At 42.3% G+C, this 21485-nt stretch overlaps 4 protein-coding genes across 13 annotated transcripts; 2 read left to right on the top strand and 2 right to left on the bottom strand.

Annotated features, from left to right (window-relative positions):
* Positions 1 to 1930: 1930 nt before the first annotated feature.
* Positions 1931 to 10217, top strand: LOC116924506. The gene is made up of 9 exons (XM_045175564.1): positions 1931 to 2698; positions 3944 to 4694; positions 4976 to 5464; positions 7446 to 7591; positions 7719 to 7948; positions 8178 to 8602; positions 8675 to 9176; positions 9305 to 9553; positions 9675 to 10217. Exons 2-6 carry the CDS (start codon positions 4667 to 4669, stop codon positions 8293 to 8295), a joined length of 1011 nt encoding a protein of 336 aa, XP_045031499.1. The 5' UTR covers positions 1931 to 2698; positions 3944 to 4666; the 3' UTR covers positions 8296 to 8602; positions 8675 to 9176; positions 9305 to 9553; positions 9675 to 10217.
* LOC116924500 (mesoderm induction early response protein 1) lies at positions 8622 to 11803 on the bottom strand. 5 transcript variants are annotated; one of them, XM_032931026.2, is made up of 7 exons: positions 11701 to 11803; positions 11466 to 11502; positions 11242 to 11381; positions 10611 to 11135; positions 10274 to 10549; positions 9672 to 10149; positions 8622 to 9586 (listed from the first exon to the last, which is right to left on the bottom strand). In XM_032931026.2, the coding sequence occupies exons 1-7, from the start codon at positions 11710 to 11712 to the stop codon at positions 9399 to 9401; spliced, it is 1656 nt and encodes a 551-aa protein (XP_032786917.2). In that variant the 5' UTR covers positions 11713 to 11803; the 3' UTR covers positions 8622 to 9398. The 5 variants fall into 5 exon arrangements, with proteins under 5 accessions (XP_032786917.2, XP_032786915.2, XP_032786916.2 ...); XM_032931024.2 differs by lacking the exon at positions 11701 to 11803 and adding an exon at positions 11614 to 11681; XM_032931025.2 differs by lacking the exon at positions 11701 to 11803 and adding an exon at positions 11614 to 11679 and having other exon boundaries at positions 8622 to 9583.
* A 161-nt stretch (positions 11804 to 11964) lies between these two features.
* Positions 11965 to 14658, top strand: LOC116924501 (dynein axonemal intermediate chain 4). Its single transcript, XM_032931028.2, has 10 exons — positions 11965 to 12430; positions 12504 to 12540; positions 12612 to 12895; positions 12987 to 13221; positions 13285 to 13410; positions 13504 to 13679; positions 13757 to 13829; positions 14033 to 14151; positions 14259 to 14444; positions 14518 to 14658. The coding sequence occupies exons 1-10, from the start codon at positions 12215 to 12217 to the stop codon at positions 14578 to 14580; spliced, it is 1515 nt and encodes a 504-aa protein (XP_032786919.2). The 5' UTR covers positions 11965 to 12214; the 3' UTR covers positions 14581 to 14658.
* LOC116924498 (prolyl 4-hydroxylase subunit alpha-2) lies at positions 14568 to 21240 on the bottom strand. 6 transcript variants are annotated; one of them, XM_032931016.2, is made up of 13 exons: positions 20347 to 21240; positions 18558 to 18776; positions 18298 to 18461; positions 18076 to 18237; positions 17830 to 17999; positions 17555 to 17764; positions 17309 to 17482; positions 17060 to 17242; positions 16926 to 17000; positions 16241 to 16303; positions 15887 to 15955; positions 15092 to 15257; positions 14568 to 15020 (listed from the first exon to the last, which is right to left on the bottom strand). In XM_032931016.2, the coding sequence occupies exons 2-13, from the start codon at positions 18746 to 18748 to the stop codon at positions 14950 to 14952; spliced, it is 1698 nt and encodes a 565-aa protein (XP_032786907.2). In that variant the 5' UTR covers positions 18749 to 18776; positions 20347 to 21240; the 3' UTR covers positions 14568 to 14949. The 6 variants fall into 6 exon arrangements, with proteins under 6 accessions (XP_032786907.2, XP_032786909.2, XP_045031495.1 ...); XM_032931018.2 differs by lacking the exon at positions 20347 to 21240 and adding an exon at positions 18946 to 19219; XM_045175560.1 differs by lacking the exon at positions 20347 to 21240 and adding an exon at positions 18862 to 18883.
* Between the last annotated feature and the right edge of the window lie 245 nt (positions 21241 to 21485).

Here is a 21485-nt window from a genome sequence, read left to right as displayed (position 1 = left end):
GCTGACGTCGAAAAGTGCAGAACTGACACGAAACCGGTCGGAGGTGGCAAGAATAAAGTCCGGATCGTTTGCTGAATGAGCCGAATTGGATGGGACATCAAAGGGCAGCACCTCTCCACTCTTATCTCTTCTGTTCATCTCCTGACACGTCACACACAGTACGTGTCATGATGGCTCGTCAAAGCGGCAGTAATGCCTGGCCGTCACCCATAGAAAAAAGATAATACAAGGGCGGGTGGTCTTATCGCTTTGCGAGAGAGTGAGAGAGAAAAAAAATTTGTTTTTGTGTGCGTGTTCGTAAACAGTCAATCATCGACATCAAGAGGAAACGACTCAACTTGGGATTCTTTCAAGGTGAGCTACGGATGTGTGTTGTGAGAGACGATATCAGCATTTACGAAACTAGCGCATGTCTATCCATATACTGTTCCAATCTCATGGCCGACTGTCAAAAATAATCTCACTTTTCTTTTTTTTTTTCAAAAATAAAATAAGCCCAGCGATTTCTAACGCTTTGCGATATGCCCATAGCGGCCGTTTCTTAAGCCTTTAAAGTTGAGAAAGTGACCTCTTTTGAATGTATATATATACACTCCCCTTTTTTTCCCTGTGTGCACGTATAACGTTGTGTTCAATCAAAGCCAGTGAACAAAAATAATCGAGTAACGTCGAAAGAAAGAGTCACCTTTCTGTATATCGAACAAGTTTGTAGATTTCGCCTTTTTCTTTTTTTCCTTATTCAAATTAAACCACCGCAAACGACTTGATACGACAGTAGACAAGAACGAATTAGTATAAGGTTGGTTTTGTCCTTGGATTAAAAGAATTTTTCACGGCACCTTGGCAAACTGAATCGGGAAACATGTTGCAGCTCATAAATGTCTCACACCATTTGCATGTCTAGCCGAGCCGGCTGAAATACGCACTGCACGTATTCAGAAAATAACGCCCTTTTCAAAGTTGATGGTCCTACACGTTAGCTGCGTATGAACTCGAATGTGCCGAGTGTTTGTCTTTCAGCATCAAACTGATGCCACACAAATTACCAAAATCCACAGTGACCACTGGCTTTCGTGCAGCCTTGATGTTAGGCTCGCATGGAACTCGAATCGATTCTTTTCATGTCAAACTCGTTCCAATTTAGCCACGCAATACACGCGTACGGGAGACGAGTTAAAACAGCTGTATTGACAGGCTCAGATATAACGAAGAAGGAGTGCTTCCTTTAGACGCCACAAATACAGGACTCGTTTCTTTCTTTTCTTTTTGAATGTCGAAATAGCTTGCGAGTCACTAACGTGCACGTCGATTGAGATTTAACAAAGGAAGGAGGTCGCTTAATTTTTTATTTATTTTTTTTTTCTGGTTGGCGATTTCACGCGTGACCTAGACGGGCCTCACGCCAACCATTTCGTATATTTCAGCTGCGAGACTTAAGCATATTGCAACTTTAGCCTTGAGTGCATCTTCAGACAAGCCACTCTCTCTTATGGGTGTGTATGTCTCTGACAAAGTTATACCGAGTCCTTCTCAAGTGTCAGTTGCATACCTTTCAACATTACTAGCGAAATTTGCGTGAAAGCGGGGCCGTGTCGGATGGTTCAAGTGGCCCTACGGTGTACCCGCCGGTCTATGTCTGTGTTTCCACTGCATTTAACTTTTATAGCGGCCAGCATACGGCGAGAGAGAGAGAGAGAGAACGAACGGAATACTACACAGAGAGAGAGAGAGAATGAGAAAACAACTGGGCGGTCCGTTATGTGGGCTATACGCGTATCACGCTGAACGAGAAGGAGAGAGAGGAAAATCCATTCAAAGTCAACACAGCACAAGCGTGTACGCATAGAAAACGGGAGGACGGACCGAAAAAGAAACACCGCCACTGCCACAAACCATCACCTCCAAACGCACGGTCCCACTATTCGGCAGTCGAGGAGCGAAGCTGCCTCCCGTCGGGCCGCTTTGAAATCACGCTCTTTTCTATTTGATCTTCGTTTCATTTTTTTTTTTTTTTTTGATTCGTTCCCTTCATCTCATTTGTGTATCTGTGACTCTTAACTGAAAAGAGCGAAAGAAAAAAAAAGGACAACGAGAGAGAGAGTATAAGAGCGAGAGAGAAAAGAGAATGAAAGAGAGAGTAGAGAGCAGCTGACTGTGAACGAATCTCGGCAATATGGGCGTTCTCCTGTGCACGATCTTCACTTCAATTTAATTGTGTTGCTTCAGAAAGAAAAACAACAACAACAAAAAAACCCCCAAAAATTGTCCGCAAAGAAGAAGAAGAAGAACACGACAAAGAGGAAAGTTGATCACACAACGAAACAAGCAAAAAAGCCAAAAAACAAATAGACGTTTGGGTTGTAAAAAAAAAAAAAAACTACGCCTGCAGGCGGGATATTGTCAAGAGGGAAAGTGCGCACTGGCGGCGACGTAATTGGCGTGTGTGCGTGCGTGTTTGGTGGGGTCTGCGCGGGCGTTTCCTATATACGCTTATTAGTTTACACACTGTGCATGGGCCTATTTCTTGGCGTGCATGTGCGACTGTATTTGCTGTAGCGCACCGCCGACAAGTCGATGCTCGGCGGTCAGAATTCGTGAAAGTGGACGTCCATCTTGCACACACATTGCCGTTCAAAAGGAGAAAACAGACGATCAAGAAAGAAAATAAACACGACCGAAGGCGATGCTGCGGGTACCGGTAAGCGTCCACTATTTATTTGAATTGCATGTGAATTCAAACAAAAGCCTATTTTCTGAGCTTTGCAGTTAACGAGTCCAACAGCCTTCACATTCTTTTTTTTTTTTTCCATTTTTCACACACAACCGACTATCACTTTTCTTTTTTTGCGTTGAGCGTATGGTCCCGATTTTTCTTCACCACATGCCTACGCACTCGAAAGAAAACGTTCTATATACGGGCCGCATTAATCTCTTTATAGAGACGCCCCCTCGTAACTAATGACAGACTTCCGTTTGTTAATCGTTGATTCCTATGGACGGCCGGTTCTCTTTCCCGTCCTCGGATCATTCATTAATGTCTTTTTAAATTATTTTTTACTTCTCCGCTAGGGTGTATGTGTGTTTGCGGCATTGCATGTTGGATGAACGACCAGCATTTAAGCCGAAAGATATAGAACTTTCGCATCGCATGGTAGTCGGTCACAAACAATTGTCTCATCACAATCGTTTTCTAGTTTTGCAAGTCGATTTTTATTTGGACTTTCTATTTCTTTTTTCAAAGTGAACTTTCTATCCAATATTTTTTTGAAATGACAGTCGAGTAAAAGTGCCATATACATCCGGCCAAAAAGCGATAGCAAAAGCGTTAAAGATGTTTAAAAAAAAACTCTTCTTCTTTTTCGTGTGTGTCTTTGACGACGCTATTGATGATTGAAGAATATGTACAGCTGTGAAGTGATGGTTGGGTGGAGCGATTTAATGCCCACTCAACCATAGAATTGAGCCTACCAGCGACAGAACGCTTTTCATAGCCCTTTTTCCTTTTTTTTTCTCAAAAAACTATTATTTTTATTGTTATTATTTTCAACTCGAAATGGGCAGACCCCCACTTCAAACTGAACTCCCCGTCTTCGTTCCTTCGCCATCTTGCAGCGATATCTTCGTTTTCTTTGCCCGGCTTTCTAACTTGTTACACTAAACAGACAAACCCCTATAATATATATATATACCATTCAGTTAGTAGAGTTCAGTTTTTTTTTAGGGGGGGAAGGCACGCACCCACAGCTTTACGACCGTTCTTATTTCTTTACCCTTCTCATCTTTATTTAGGAATTTTCGTTTATGGATGAAGGGAGGGGACGAGTCGAAAGCCTTTAAAAGTGTTACTTTTGTTTATTGATATTTTGTGTTTCATCTTCTCTCTTAACCTTTTTTTTTTTTAAATTTAAATTTTATTTTCGTTTTGGGGTGGCGTATAAAACAGGAGAAGCTGCGATCGACGACGGACATCAACAACTTTGAAGTGAAGAAAAGAATTTTTGGCTGTTGAACGCGGCGCCGCCACTTCGCAGAAGAATGTGCTGCTGATCGACCTGCCTCTTCTTCTTCGTTTCATTTTCCCCGAGGTTCTCTAGAAAGAAAGCGGCCAGCGCTGGTGCACCGACGGTGATAACTCATGGCCCCATTCTCGTCAACATCTGCCGAGTTGCGGAAGGAAATGCAACCAGTTTGACAGACGCTTCCGATCTTGCGCCTAAAGGCAAACGTTGGATCGCCGTGTGCCTACGAGAAAGCCATAAGCCAACGGTGACAAACGTCAATTTCAAATCGGAAACGAAGCAGGAAGGAAACATAGAAAGAAAATAAAGAGGACCATAAACACACACGAAACAAATAAAAATCCACGGAATTTTCGGATGGAGACGGAGGAGGGACTGTGAAAAAAGGACAGACGAAAAAAAACCGAGTGAAAACAAATCAAGAGAGAGAAAAGAACAGAGACAACATTGACGATTTGACGGTTGTTTTTCGTGTAGGAAACGTGAAGGGGAAGGACAGTGAACTGTTTGTTGCGCCGTCCCGTTTCCCGTCGTCTGGAGTCATCTGGCCTTCCTTTTTTTTGTTGTTGTGTGTTTTCCCTCCACACTCCGAAAAAAAAACACCCAAAAGAAAGAAAAAGAAAAAGCAAACATTATACCACTGACAAATGGCTTCTGGCCATCAACATTCTTCCGGTTCGTATATATGGCTGTTGTTCTTCCGTCTTGTTATGTAAACATTGTCAACAAGAGTTTCGCGTATCTTGTATTCATTCCACATTCGTTGTAGCCTTTAAACTTGAACTCTTTGCTCAACAACGACGATGCTCGGCTGTATATCATTATTAAATTGTGCCCATAAATTCCAGCGATATTCACGCGCGGCATTCTAAATTGAATTCCCGATCGACGGCCATTTCTTTCTAAATTGGCTGGCATTTCCTAATCGGCTTGTTTCTTTCGAATCGAAATTCCAGGCAGCGGAAAGAGGACACGATTTTTGAACCGGCTCTTTCCTTGGCGGTCGTCTTCGAGTCAGAGATCGAGTAGCGGGAGTCGCATGATGAGTGGCGGCCACAACAAGGAATCGCCAGGTCAACTGTTCTCCGGTAGCAGCACGAGCAGCGTGCGACGGACGTCGCCCGTCGATTTGAATTTAGGCGCCGAAACGTCGGTAGGACCACCGATGATGGCCGTCCCTTCTTCGCTGCCTATTCCGCGGTTTCCCGATGTCGTCGAGGCTGAACCGGCCGTTTTATTGGCGTCGCATCATCGGCGAACGCAACGGCACAAAGACGGTGCCAACGGCTTCCGTATGACGGCGACGGCTGCCGCCCCATCGACTTACCAACAGCATCAGACAGCCGATAAAATGGACCACGAAGAGATGGGCGCTCTACGACATTTGGCCAGTGAATTGAACGCCGCACTTCGACTGTCCGAAGAAGAGAATCTTCTACTCAAAGGTAATTGTCCTATTTCTCTGTTAAATGCTTCTTTTTAGGATGTGGGGAGGTTGGAGTTTATTGTTGATGTTGAATTGCCTTGTTATATACTGTTGAATTGTTACGGCAAGTATTCGGTGGGCATCCGATCACGAACTTGGAGGATCACGACTTTTTGTGTGTGTTGCCACATGGAAATCAAAATACTCGACTTCAAATGGAAGTAACAAAATAGTAAGCTATGTGCTAGTATAAATAATGGAATTATTTAAAAAAAAAAAAAAAGAAGAAGAAGAAGAGAAAATACCGCCGCTTCTATTAACGTGTCCCTCAATTTTCGTTGTTCTCTTCTCCCCGGCTGCTAAATACGGTCGTTTTGCATGGAAATAGCCCGTCATAAATCTTAATACATTGATGCCGCGCTTCGGTCATCGTTTCCATGTCTTTCACAAAGAGCCACTGTTGCCTATCTGCCGCTCTAATCATCGTGGTCATCTCTTCTCAGCACAGCGAAACGCAAAGTAAAAAAAAAAAGGCATCATAGATTGAATTTCGAAAAAAAAAGGTTGGCCTCTTTTCTAGAGGCGCCAACGTGGCCCAACCTTGTCGACAAGCAATTGCTTATTTCTTTTAAACGAATTCCCGATGTGCACAGTCCTTTCTCGTCCGTCATCGGAATGGCGGACGTTCACGTCCATCACCCAACAAGCGTGAATTCATCTTCTTCGCATAACTTCGATCATGGAATGCCCACTGCATTATCAATAAAGGAAAGAGAAATTTAAAAAAAAGGAAATTAAATCATAACTAAAAAACCAGATAGAAAATGTAGAGAAACGAGTTTTACACACACACACACACAAAATGGGGGCTGAAGAGATTTTTAAAAAAAAATAATAATAATAATAAGGAGAGCTGGAATTCGTGCAAGAGCGTGAATTCACGCTACGTAGCGTGTTGGTCGCGTCTGCAAAAAGATAGAGTAATCCGAAACTAGGCGTGTGCCACCTTTTTTTCTTTTTCTTTTAGTTACGTCTTACTATCTGATGATACGCAAGCTTACATAAGGATATAAAAAAACGAGGGGGCCATCTACAAAAAAAAAAGGGGCGAGTCATGCACAATCATGTTTTCATTATTCTTCCTATCTTTTTTCCTTCTTTTCTTTCATTCTAACGTCCAAAATAAAAAGATATAGAAGAAGCTGGCCGATTGTTTGCATCGGACTTTTGGGGTCTTCGGTCGTGCCCGTTAGCGTGAGGCTTGCTGCACGTTTTCGCCTTATTTGGTCGTTAGACACTAGGCCCTTGTGTGGCGCGATGTGCTCATTTGAATGCCTGCCCTTCCGCCTTGGCCGGATCAAAGCATGCGAACCCACCCACCCAGCGACTCTCTTGACAAAATACTGCAGCCTCATTATCTCTAGACGGCAGAGGTCAAAGCGCACGAGGTGCGCACCACGTTGAGCGGCGTATAGGAACACGTTTAGACACGCGGCGTGCTGTGGGTCGCTGGCTTCGTTGTTTTCAGCAGAGAAACAAGAAATGTATACAGTACATACGTATTCTTTTGTAAAGAAAAAGAAAGCCCTTGTCCGGCCTTGGCTGTCATAAATTCTAGCTGACCGCGCCGATCAGCCCATCTGATAATCATTTTCAAACTCGTCCGTATATGGAGACCGATGCGTTGTCATTGCTTCAGCCGTTTTCTCTTGTTTTTTTGTTTCAAGCAACATATAGAGAGAAAGAAGAAGAAAAATCAAGGCCCTGGTGGGGGCCACAGTCAAAGAGACGGTCATCCAGCAGCTTGATTTATCGACCAATAAACATATGTATGGACGTTGATTCAATCCCTTCACGATAATGTGTATTCAAAAACAGCGTAGAGTGTGTCCTTCTTCTTCATTTGTTATGCAACAACAGAAAAAACATCTTCGATTTTTGTATCCTTAACATTCTTCTGATTCTTGTTTTCTTTTCTTTTCTTTTCTTTTTACAAGCAGCCAAACTTCAAACGCTGGACGAGTGGGGTCTAATGGCCGAACAGCAGGAGGATGTAGGAGCCAGTCAAACGGCTAAACTGGATCGGCTGATCGAGGACTTGCGCGACATCGCCTCATCGCAACCGACGTCTCCGTTCACATCGCCTGTCAGTTTAGCCTTTAAATTAAAACAAGAACTATTCCCCTCCCCGCCCTACATTCCTAAGAAAAAACGACAACATTGTCGGGAATTTGATTGTAATGTTTCTCTTTGATTGCGTTGGACCCAAAAAGTTCGTTCACAGGCGGAATATGCGCGATCTCGGCCGCATTCTTCAGCAACGGCAATCCGAGTTGAGGCGGTTAACGGCCGAGCTGCACCAGACGCAGACCGAACTGCTTTTCACGCAGGTGGAACTGGATCAGGTGCGTCGCTGTCTCCAAAGGCTCGACCAGAGGCTTTTGTACGCCGAGGAAGAGTTAGACCTTGCCCGTCAAGGTTTGCTGCAAGCGTCCATTAGCAAGTAAGCAAGACACACCCTGTTTTTTTGGTTTTTTTGGTTTTGGTTTTGTTTGATTTCTTATTTTTCGGTTGTGTGTCTTGTTGGCCTTTTTTTTTCTTTTACGACATGCCGGCAACCCCGGCGCTCCTTTGACCCCCAATGAGATGGATGATGGGATGCCTCTTTCACGCCCTTAATTAATTGTTTCGAACGGAGCATTTCTCATTTACTTGCCACTCGTCTATAATAGGCAGAGGCTGATGCAAGAGCTGCAGACCACCAGAGGCCTCTTGATGAGGTGTTGGGGTCGCGTCCGCGATTTGGAACAGCAGCAGCAAGCGGCCGGCAACATGCTCGAGGCCAGCTGAAAGAAAAACGACTTGTGACGAGGTTCTTAACAAATCCAAACGCCACGCGCGCCCATCTCCACGTAGCCGGAAAAAAAAAAGAAAAAAGAAAAGAAAAGAAAAAAGAAATCAAACAAAGACTCATTTGCACTTCGTTCCTCCGCCTTGGTCGGCACGTTCAGTTCCAAGAAAACACGGCGATTTGTTGCCGTGTTGTCTGCGGCCAGCCCATTTCGTTTCGTTTCTTGCCCCCCCGAGTTGCCGGTTACTAATTAAGGAAATACCAAAGACACAGCCAAACTAATTGCTCCAAGCGCAATCACGTGACGTAAGTCAAAAGAGATGCATCGATTTCATTGTTATTTATTTTTTTAAAAAAATTTAATTTCGATTGTATTAGGGTTTGTTGCACGCTGGTAAACAAAAAACCAAACAAAAAAAAAAAGAGAGAGACGTCAGCTATTTTTATACGATTCGCCAATACCAACATGGCATGATCTTTACCAATTTACATGGTAAGCCCATCCTCCTGCTGTGCCACTGCTCCCCCCCCAAAAAAAAAAAAAAGAACAAGAAAAAAAAAAAAAAAAAAGGAAAATTTCATGGAATAAAATCGAAGTCAAACGGAGCGACGGGGGAGAGCGAAGGTGGCAATGAGAAGTTTACGGCCACACGCACACGCACACACAAGAGAAACACTGATACTCGGGTCATACCATCCGACTGCAATAGCCGAAACAAAAGAGAAAACAATCATTAAAAAAAAAAGAAGAAGAAGAAGAAAAAAAAACAAGCCCACAACGGCTAAAATGATGACGGATCGCTTTGGACGTCACCGAAAAACTGAATGAAGAAGAAAAATCACTAGAGCCTCTTATTTGTTATTCAAAATGAATCAGCTGGTGAGTTTGAACAGCAGCAGGTCCCCAATTTCAGTTTCAATGCAACTATTAAAAAAAAAAAAATAATAATCTCCTCTTCATTTAATTTTTTTTTTTGCGATTTTCTTCACGTGTTACGAAAGTAACAGATAGAAAAGGACTGGAGAGATACGAGGTGGAATCGAGTGCAACAGGAATAATTTAAAAAAGGTGGTTTGTAAAAAAATTGTTAACGGGTAGGAATCAGCTCATCAAGTCTCTGTTGGACGCGGTCATGGCATCTGATGGAGGAGGGAGAACAGTAGCGGCGGCGGCGGCAGCAGCGGCGGCAGCGCTTAGGACTTGTCCGTTACTTTCGTCCGCTCCATCAAGAAGTCCCGCCTCATCGCCAGCCACGGGTAATCCATTTGGAGCGCCATCCTCACCGCCTGCTGGCAATCGAGTTCAATCCAATCGCAAATGATTGAACAACTCAATAGATTTCAAAAAAAAAAAATAATAAACACATTTCATTACCAGCAGGTGGCGTGGCCGTCACCCGTAATCGCTTGGGGTCTCCGTAAATCAAGGAATGGACATTGGGCGAGCTGCTGCGCGAATTACTCCGCTCACGGGTGAAGTGGTGCGGAGCGGCGGCAGCGGTTGTACCTTGTAATTCCTGCTCGTCCAAGAAACGATCCATGTAGTCGGTCGTACCCGGATGGAGGGCATACTTTTTCTTTTCCAGTCGCGCCCGATTGGCCAGCACGTCGTGCCGCTCCGTTTTCTTCCACAAGTAATAGAATTGGACCAATTCGCCTACGGAACGCGTTCGCACTTTTTGCTGTTGGATGTGATGGAAATCTTTGCCGAATACGCGCAGACCGGATTCAAAATTCCGACACTCCTCCTCCGACCACAGGGAGACCGTGTCGCATGGTGTCACATTGCTCATTTTTCGTCTTCGCAAGGCTTCTTCGACGTTGTGTCCGCATTGCAATAGCTGATGCAATGCCTAAAAAAAAATGCGTGTTCCAAATTTGTTTGAAATTAACACAACGGTGAATACAACAAGGCCCACTACTTTTTGTTTGTCTGTCTGTTTTTAAATAGAAAATGGTCTCAGTGTTTTACATTACCTGTTCGTCATCTCTTGTGTGAGCCCCCATGGGTAGGCTAGCCAGTAGAGCAAGTGTCTGCAGCGGTTGGGTAGTAGATGAAGTGAGTTTACTCCTCATTAGTTCCTGTTGAATTTGAGCGCAGCGCTGCAGATATTCGTCCGTGACAGTGTCATCAAGGACCCAAGGAGTCCATAATAGTTTGTCTTCATTTTCATAAGGCACCGTTTGGAGGTTGTCGTAAGGACTCAATCCAGAGGGAACGCTGGATTGGTACTCTGAGCCGATCATGATCGTCTGACAAGAGACCAGAAACGCGTTAAAACGCATCAATGCATTTCAGTGTAATGTTCAATACCTTTCGCCATTCGTCTTCTCCTGGTGCATAATCAACGTCATCCTCTTCGTCAGCTTCTTCATCCGATGCAGTGGCACCGGCTGCTCCTGACGATCGAAGCAGTCTTGCTTCGGGAACATTACCTTCTTCGTTCGAATAAATAAGGTGTAGGTCGGAGCGGGGTTTGATATCAACGTTATTCTTGACAGGATGAACTGCTTCTTCACATGGATGCGCTATTGAATCTTCCGCATGCAGGTCCTTCTTATTAGCAGAGATTGCATTTCCCGAAGAACTACTTTCAGATTCTACACTCTCATCATCGTCATTATCCTCCTCTTCTTCTCCATCGTCTTCTTCCATTTCCTCATCCAATTCTTCTTCGGGTAGTCTTGCATCCGTTGGTGCTGCTACTTCTCCATTTCCATTGCCACTACCTCTGTCTCCATAGCCATAAAGTGCGAGTAGCTGTTCAATAGGCATATCTGACTCCTGCGTAGAAGACAATTTAGTCAGGGCTAAATTTGGCTGAGTATGGACAGGTGGCTGTTTAGCATGATAAGACAGTTAGCGATTAACCAAGAACCAGTGGGGTTAACAGGTTTCACTGTTGTACAATCAACCACTATCTCTATTTGTTAAAGGTCATTACTTTTTGCAAGTTGTTTAACTCATTTTGCGGATCTTCTCCACCGGCACTTGCTATGGCTTCTTCTTCAGCTAAGGTTTGTTCGTCATCAAAATCATGAACTAACATATCAGCTGTAGGTTCAAATTCTTGGTCCCCATCACCTTGTTCAACGACACAGTAAAAAGAAGATCAATAAATATCTTGACGACTCCACAGAAAATGTTTGTAAACAACAATTTACGTACCTCCCTTCCCGGGGCTTAGCTCCCCGTCATTCAAAAGCTGAAAACAAAACACAACAGTTTTAGAACTTGGCACTTTCACAAACAAGAAAAATAACTTTTGACAACGAATCATTGCGAGAAGGTAAGACTACGCTGTAATTTTTTTTACCACTGACGAAGTCGAAAACATTTCACTAAAATAATGTCGTGTATTTATACTTTATACAATGGTGAAGCGAAAAAACAACCAACTTACCTCATCCGCCATTTGGGTGTCACTAAACTACGCGGACAGCGGGCTTTTCACACGCAAAAGCTCAACAGAATGCGCGGAACAACATCGAATTTTTCTGAACTTCAAAACAAATCAAATCGTGGCTAAGAGTTTATAATAATAATTATTATTTTAATAAAAGACGTAAAACATTCGGTTGGAGTATAATAATAATCACTTTGACTTTGTTGTATCTGATTCATATTACTAACTGTTTCCGCCAAAGGCATCACAACTTTTTGCTGCCACGCAGGTTGTTATTTTTATTTCAATACACATGTGAAAACGTCAGAAACATAGCAACAGGACTGGCAAAAACGAAGCTGTTATTGTGCAACAAGAAACGAATCGAGATCAACTGCAATGGGACAACTAAGGGTTAATGTAGTGTTCATATTTATTCTTCTACCCATTGACTACACACAAATCTGGGTAGAGATAACTGCGAACTGTTGTCATGGTGACGTTAAATAGCTGAAAACAACATATCTAAGCAATGAACGTTAAGGTGAAGCTTGTCGAGAGTCCTACCATCTTTTTGTTAAAAATAGACAGTGATTGTCTCATAACGGAATCTGCTGACATTTCAGAAGAAAATCAATTGGAATTAAAAAATTTAAATCCAAATGCGCAAGGATGTTGCAAGAGCACCCAAACGAACACCGCGTTGCAGATCTCGGAGAAAGAACAAACAGCTCCCTTGATTATGAATGTTGGTTGCTCAATCAGTTGTTTATATTATTATTTTGTAACAGCAAAAATATGCAAACTTTTCTTCAATGCAGGACCAAGACTCGCAGGCAACTGTTTGGGATTTGTTCGGTAAGTCTTGAGATCAATTTCGAATCATCTTTGCATTGAACATGGCGATCACAAAATCATTTTCTTGTTAGATTCTTATCGAGCTGTAGAAAAAGACGAACCAACCGATGAAAAGTCGAATGCAATAAAAAGCCCACCAACAGTTTCTAAAATAACGTCATTAGGAAGATCTCTGTCGTCGATCGAAATCGCTCCTCTGTGGGCCGAAATGGTTGGCGTCGCTTGGCCGCGAGATCCTCTTCAAAGAGTGGAGACTGACGATGGATTAAGATTCAAATTGGAATGGAAGATGATTTGGTGCGACGACAATCAATTTACCAAAGTCAACTGTGTGGCGTGTAACCCACAAGATCGAGTACGCAATTTTTCATTTAACAATTGCACACACAAAAAATGATTTATGTTTGTAATATTAATGATATTATTGTTCTACGTCACGTTCCCAGATGCTCTTCGCCGTAGCGTATCAGAACCTGAGCACCTACAGAGGCTTCATCACTTGCTGGAACGTGCAAAACATAACTTATCCGGAACTTGTTATTTCCTCTAGCACCAACCCAACCACCGTTAAATTCTCGATTGACAATCCACGTCTCATCGCAGTTGGCGACGAAAGTGGCATGGTTCGCTTCATTAGCATCTCCTCTTCGTCAGGCCACATTGCAGAAAATCGGGTTCAAAGTACAGTTTCAATTCTACTCGTTTTTTACGTACAAATGATATGTATAGCTAACGTTCCATTAGACACTGGCCATAAAGGAAGCGTGCTTGACTTGTGTTGGGTTGGGAGCAAAGTACTCAGCAGCGGAAGTGACGGGCGAGTTCTCATGTGGACGGCTGTGACGATCGAGCTCACACTCGAATGTCAAGGTATAATGCGGACCGTATTCTTCACTTCAGTGACCATATCATAAAAGAAAAGGTGTTTATTTTTTTTTTACTGATAATTTATAATGTACGCAGTTATTGCAGAACTGCAACCGTCCTACTATCATCTGGAACTGCCAAGGTTGATTGAACTGACTTTGCTCTCACAACCGGACTGCCTTCCTACGCCGGCTGCTCGGTGTTGCGTCGCACCGCTCAAAAGCGACCCGGATCGATTTATCATTGGCTCCGAAGATGGTTCTCTTCACACCGTATGAATCCTGAAATTTGTTTTGATTTTTTTTTTAATTTCATTTGAATAGTAACGAAACGTACATTTTCTTTTTAGTTTTCTTTCCTTCAAAACTATGTACCGCTCTTGACGAATCAAAGGCATGTCGGGGCAGTCGTTCATATGGAAAGTACGATTTTAATTAATTAAAACATTTGATTCTTTCGTTCTTAGCGCTTCAAATAATAATGCAGGATATGAAAGATGTAGCTTTCGTTGCCTATGTTTATAGAACTAACACTGCTCGATGTAAAAGCAATTTGTGTGAATGATTATCATGGAAGGTACGATCAGTTTGGATGGCAAAAGTCAACTCGATTTGTTTCATCACAGGAATAGATTATGAAGGCAAGGAATTTCTCATCTCCCTCGGAAATGATAACATGATATACGTGGAGACACTGCTGGCAAGAGAGAAAGGTCAAGTTACACCTCTCTTTCCCGAGCCCTTGGTAACAATTGTATTTGTTTTGTTTTTCTATTTTCTTTGCCAATTTTTATAATACGATGTGAGTAAAAACACCATTTTTTAAACAAAATATATGGGGATGTCAAACAGGGATCCATCATCAATTTCACGTGTAACCCTGATACCCCAGAGTTGATGGCCATCTTGAAACCTGATTCAATCGAACTGTGGAAAATATTTCCAGCGGCCATGTTTTTAATCAGCGCTCGCAGGATGCCCGATCCCGCGTGTAAAACTTCACGACTCACTACCGTGTGTTTCCTTCCTCATTCAAAGGTGAGCCAATCATCCAGTAATAGAATTTTTTAATTGCTTCAATTGCAGCTGCGCATTTCTATTTGTTGTATAGGCCCTTCTTGTCGGCGATGACATTGGTAAAATCCACGTTTATTCTCATAATTACACACCGTGAAAGTAACGTGTATTTATTGTAATCACACACACCAACCGTGGCGTGCTTTAAAGTAAAAAAAAAATAATTACAACAAGTCAATCACATTGGTCGAACCAGAGCCAATAAAATCATTTCATTTTGGAATGCATAAAGGAAAATTGTTTTAAATTCTTGACTAGGCCAACATAAAACAAAACCAGATTTCAAAAAAATAATATACCACTATACGTGATGACAATCTTAAAATAATTAAACAAATTAATCTTAAAACAATATCCATATACCACAGGTCCACACCCTTACATATCAATAACGTAGTCGGTTTTTTATGAAACTTTCCCCCGAAACATCTTTTTTTTTTACCGCATCGACAGCCGCCTCTGTTCTTCATTGGTTGGCATCCAGTGTGCAGCGTCTGTTGAAAGTTTGTGCCGTTTCTCGAATCCATTTGTTGCTGACTGTTTGGGCAAAAACAAAATGATTTCATTTGAAACAAAACTATCGGACAGAAATCGGTGACGTGACTCACCCCATTTGTGACCCAATAGGACGGGACAGGCTCCGTGAAGAGTCAAAGGATCAGGTTTTCCACTGCGTTTCAAATTGAACCAAAACGCCGCCCCGCCTCTGACCGGCTTGACCGCGACGCCAGCCCGCGGGAAAGCCGTCGACCCACCGCGTTCCACGTCGTTAAGCTGTAATCGAATGACAATGGTGATCACTTGTACATATAAATGGTGGGTTTTACGATGCTGCCAAATGTTTTTACCCATCTGCCCGTGTAATTACCTACCGAACACCCAGCCGCGAAAACGGGAAAAGAAAAATTGGGAATATCATTTTTGAAAAAAAAAAAAAGGCAGAGCCTTGCGGCTAAAAATATTGCAGCGTGACTAAATTGTGTCTAGTACAGCTAACCACAAGGCCCCATAAATTGGCGAACAATACATAGAAACAGACTTGAGGTACTTTTCACCGGGTGTGCTCACCAAATAAAGTTTCCCATAAACATAATCAAACTTGACTGGTTATTGGTAAGGGTGGGTCTCTAACGAACCCGTAAAAAACGTTAAGAAACAATGCGAAAAAAAACAAACAAACAAAAGGCTCTCTTAATATTAGAATACAACAGCAAAGGCAGAGACGCCAAACCAGAAAGAAACAAAGCGGGGGAGCGCGCGTGAAAAATGAATTCAAAAAAATACCGATGTAACATAGTTTCTCAGCTTGGACTGAGCATTTTTGGACATGCGGCATGAACAGTGAGAAAACATGCGACATCACACGGAATGTGGCCGACGGGGAACTACCGTGTAATACTCACGTAAAACATAAAAGTTGCAATCCGATCACCAGCTTGAAGCTCTCGATGGTGCATGTATTTCTTTTTCGCCTAAATTTAAAAAAACGAAATTGCGAAAACGAAGCATTGGCATTCAACCAGAAAAACAAAAAGAGGTTAGCTCGACCAGAACTATATTTTTCAGATTTTTTTTTTTCCGGAAGAAGCGTGTTAAAAGCGTGAGAAAGGGTCGTTCTGTCTACTGCCCGTTGCCAGTGAAGAAAACTATTCTTTTGTTTTTAGTCGAATTCTATACCCGTCACATGTTGATCTATTCCCTTTTCTAAACATCACATTTTATATGCCAGAGTTTTTTTTTTCTGTGTTTCGACTTACGTAAAACATGAAAGTAGATATTCTGTCGCCCATTGCAAGTTCTTGAGGTGGCATCTGTCCCAGCTGCAAATGGGACCATTAGGCCGCATAAAGTATGTCAGTCATGTCAACAGTGCAAGGCAAACAGTTTGAAAAATAGAGTTGAACAGCTGTGAAAATTAGTGATGCGCCAGCGAATTCGTTTCAAATCGCCCCGTAAATGTCTCGACTTTGAAAGCCAGTCTAACTTAATCTTCCGTTAAAAGGAATTAAGGATTTTATCGTGAGAAATCGTGAAGCGTATCGTCCGATTCAATGAAAATGGCTCGTAAACTTTTGCTAAAAACATCCAACTCGATAAAAGGAGAGACATTTCATTTTTTCTTTTTTCAGGAGCTTCTTTGAACAAAAGCTATCGTGGAATCTGTTACCACTGCCACAATTAAAAGAGATCGTCTCAAGGTGACCGCCAACAAATTGGGGAACAATGGGAATGAAAAAAGTGAACGCGATTGTTGACTGAAATTGTTCTGGTTGCCTACGTATTCGTTTCAAAACGCGGTTCACTACTGAAAAAAAAAAAAAAAGTGGGGGAACACGGGCCTGTACAATAATTGTGACCAATCAATGAAGGGAAATTCTACCGGCGCATCACAATTTTGAAAAACAAAAACGAAAAAAAAAAAAATTAAAAAACCATAGTTACCTCGAAATCCGCTTTGCCTTTCATCAGGTAGTCGTGATGAGGTGCGTAATGACCCCCGATCCCGTAATTAGCAACCTAAGAAACGAGGAGTTAGGAAACAATTTGAATAATCGAATTGAGTTAAAAAGAAAGACCTGAAGTAGCTCAGCTTCATCGCTGATAGGATTGGTTTTCAAGCCAGTAATGAGCGAAATTCGTCGAGTTAGACGGTTTAACAATGGATGTAATCCTTCAGGAAGCCAGGCCGTTTTGGAAGTTCGGACGTTGGAAACTTCGTGTCCGACTCCCGTTCTTCCTTGCACCATCGATCGAGCCAACTGCATTCAATTCAATCGTTTTTCGAATCACATTCATCTTCTTTTCTTCTACAGAAATAGAGTTACCAAGGGCTTGGCCAATTGTTTGATCGTTTCGATTTCGTCATCACTGAGGACATCGTGAAAAGAGTAGATGGCTGGCTCCATTGAATTCTGTTCGATTTTGATAGGCATAAGGAGGAAATAAGGCTGGCGACGGGAATCGTACCAACATTTGAGTTGCGCCAGCAGTTTGTCGTTCTTCAGAAAAGGAAAATTACAGGATGCGTACTGTTCATCAAACGTCAATGTTCAAAGTATTTGCGGTTATACCAGAAGCGTTTCGCCCCTACACAGTGCGTTGAAATTGGTGGCGTCATCTTGATCGGTGATGTGCTTTCCCACGTTGTACTTTCGGCTGCGGATGATTTCGCTGCGCTGAACGCCGGCCGGTTTCTCTTTCAAAGGCAATCGAAACGAGTTGGTGTGCGACAGAACAGCCATCGGATGCCGTTTTTTCGTCTGTTGCAAAGTATCGTCGTGCTGTATCATCAAAAAACATTCATTAGCAGATAAAATGGAATTGAATAAAAACGATATGTCTTTACCATGTTGATGGCGTGTTGAATAAATTCCATAACCTGGTCCTGTCTTAGAGTTCTGTTGTTTTCCTGCCCAGCCAAAATGTAAGACTCTTCGAACCACTCGACTGCTCGAGCATATGCTCCGGCATTGAAGGCGTGTTTACCCATAAACAGGCAATCTTGAGCTGTTAATTCTACGGAAGAAAAGTGAAACGGTGTCATCAGTGCTGCCGCACCAGGTGGCTTGAAAATAAAAGAGGCGAACATTACCCGCTCGTGTTTGCCTTCCCCAAAGGTTTCCTCTAGCTAATTGAGTCATATTTAGCTCGTAGGTATCTTGTAAACGAACCAACGCTTGGGCTGCACCGAAAAAGTCCTCTTCTTTCGGGAATTTGGCCCCCATACGTACGTGTTCCAACTGTCTCAACGCGTCTGTTGAAAACACGAATAGTTTGATCCATGACACACACACGTATAGATTGATAACAATACTTCGCCAATTGTCGGTTTTGATTTCTTTTTCAACAGTTTGCCAGTCGAAATAGAGCCGTTTCATCAATCGGTAAGCATGGATCGGATTTCCGGCTACGCGTTCCATGAACTCTCCTTCGCTAGCCGCTTTTTCCTCGACGACGCTCTCGTAGTCTTTCAGATATCTATAACACGAAGAAGAAATTTTTTGTTTGAACCTTTTTGCTGATTGTAATTAAGGACATGCAGGCCTCCGTTAAAGGAAATGTTATTTCACTTACTGACGAATAATTCCCAATTTAGCTTCCGTTTGGGCCACTAATTCTCCGAGAACGTTGACCACTTGTTGTTCAAGACGAAAGGTATTGGCCAAATCGGCTGAAGCCGAAAACATGTCACCGACAACCGGCTGATTTCTTAGCAGCAGAGCTGTTATTGTTATAAGGAAAGTTACAGGAATGGAAGCCATCATGTCTACCTTTTCAGATTATAACAATAACCTGTTATGCAAAAAAAGAACAGAGCAATTAATATCGTTATCAAAATAAATGGCGTTAAACATGGACGACGTATATATACGTATACACTATGCATAATTCGCCTTTAACAACACAATGGCCTTAAAGAAAATAAGAGCCTTGATCATAACAAAATTAAACAATAATAAACCTCACAGGAAATCGACTAAAACCACGCCTGATTCCCATCGGATCGACACCCACAAATTATTACTGGGGTATCAACAAATCAGATGTCATATACTTCGCGTGCAGTGGCAATCTGTTTTGATTATATTCATTGCAAGCAACAGCTGTCAAAATAAATTAGCCATGTCAAGAAAAAAAGGAAAAACAACGAACAAGACATGGAAACGCAAAGGAATCGTTTTTAACTCGATTTTCAAAATTTGCTTTCAAATCTGGGATGTGTCGTGTTTCTGGCTAGTTTACAGGAAAACATTTAGAGCAGACGAAACATGACAGGTCCCAGTTTCACAGCAATTCAAATACAAATGGCGTGTTGTGTGTGGTAACCATTGAAAGAAATACTTCTTTGTGAAACACATTTTCACGCACGTTACGTTACCGCTAATGTTTCGATTTGAATAGTATTCGTTCATCGCGCAGACAACAGCTTTTACAAAGTATGCGCTTCACGGACTTTGGGAATATCCCGTTAAATTGCTCAGCGGCATCGTTGTGAACCTTTAAGCCCGATGATTTACACCACATCCCAGGAAGGGAACCATAGATTTAGGAGAGATGCAGAAAAATAAAGGGAGAACGTCTCGGAGAAACAAATAAAGCAACTTTCTTTAACAGCGCCAGGTGGAATGACGTTATTTAATGCGATGACCAAAAAAAAAAAAGGGCTATTCTGTCGTTCGGTCGAATGCGACGGTGATTAAACAGCACAACATGCAAATGATGCTTGGCCATCTGTTTTAATAACCTTCCTCAATTTAGATTGTCCTTCCCTATTGTTTGAGAGATGAGGAAGGAAAGCACACGAGCACTGCCCCGTGTCAGTGGACGCATTCTCCTCTTGCGTGAATGTAGACATACGAAGTTCACGGACCTACTGCACGAAGTTTAAGGACCTATCTTTTTTTTTGTCTAGCGTTTTTCAAGAATCCGTTATGAAACGATGTGCACACGCTTACACATCCTATTGTGCAACTTTTGTGTTCACAAACGATGCCAATCAAGAGCCAGCTCAAGTGAACGGTAATCGAAAGGACACAATAAACGAAATCTTATTCGAATGAACGTTTTCCCACGGGAAACAGTCTGGCACGCTTTCAATGATCTACCGCTATAATGTACACGTTACGATACAATGCAAGTTGCGGACCGGTACGTTTTTTGAAAAGCAATGATCAACTTTTGTTGTATCAACATTGGAAGAATCCCGTGCAACAATTGTCTGAGGACAAATTGATTGAAAGAAATGACAATATTCGAGTATTCCGCATAATACATGAATCAATAAACAGCCTCTTCAAATGTACAAACAATTAAATGACTTACGTTATGAATAAAAATTACTGAAAGGTGTTTGTTTTCTTACCTGTCGGTTTGAAATCTCGTGGAGCCGATATACAAGTGAAGGAACCTTGTTAGCGTCCGCACTTCTTGACGATTGCCGTCCAACTGTGAGCAGACTTTGTTGTACCTGGCCTGGTTGAGGTTTTTCTTCTTTCCCGGCAATTTTTTTTTTTTCTCTCTTTGAGCTACTAAGACTTCCACAATTGTATAGTAAGCCGCAGGAAGAGAGAAAAAAAGGGAAAAGGAACAGCGCTAAACTATTGGTAAGACGCGACACAAACAATGACACACACACACACACACACTTGGGGTCTTTCACACATTTGCTTCAAGGACGTTTGCTTACCTGGACGCAGCTGGTATGGCCGATGTTGGTAATAACTCCCATCGCCTCTTTGAAAACCCCCTGGTAGACGGAATTAGGAGAAACAAAGAGAACCTCATCAAATTGTCCGGTATTCTCACAATTAAACCGAGTGATGACGCATCTTTTTTAGAGGTGAAACACATACGTAGTATATCTGGTATTCGGTTGTTTATTACCCTACCGCACGTATCATGTACTTATTAATTAATCTAGATCCGTACGTGTGCGAGACGAAGTCCATTCGGATTTTAACATGCGAATTTTAAGGCTACAGTTCTCTTCAGATAATTCTCGAATCTGCTCGATTCACAGTGAAACAAGTCGTTTAATAATTACTACCCATAGCTGATGAGAACTGTTCCAGTTCACATGCGCGCAAACAATGGATAGTTAAAACAACTTAGCAAATGAAAGGATGAGGGGGAAAAAGGGAAAACGACACCCATAGAAAGTGAGCGATTGCACAACGCTCTGCCCCGTGATTGAATGATCCTCAAATGGTGGTATACCTGGAGTTGAAAGAACATGGTTCGATATGTAAAGTTCCTTTTGTTTTTGAAAAAAAAGAAAAAAAAAAAAAGTTTTGAATTTGTCCAGCGTCGACTCACGCGACACGCCTATTCCTCTTATATGGGTCGGTGGCGTAGGGAACTTAAAGGCACTGGCAACCATCTGTTGCGCTCATCTGCTCCCACTATTTGCGGTTCACCGCAGTTTTCGCCACCTAAATAGCTCGGATGTTCTGTCGCACTGTTGGACCTTGAAAAAGGTTACAAGTACGTAGCAAAAACGAG

This window comes from Daphnia magna, linkage group LG6, assembly GCF_020631705.1.
Source record: "Daphnia magna isolate NIES linkage group LG6, ASM2063170v1.1, whole genome shotgun sequence".
NCBI classification, from domain to species: Eukaryota; Metazoa; Arthropoda; class Branchiopoda; order Diplostraca; family Daphniidae; genus Daphnia; species Daphnia magna.
The sequence above is the reverse complement of the archived record's forward strand: the minus strand, read 5'-3'. Positions and strand labels throughout refer to the sequence as shown.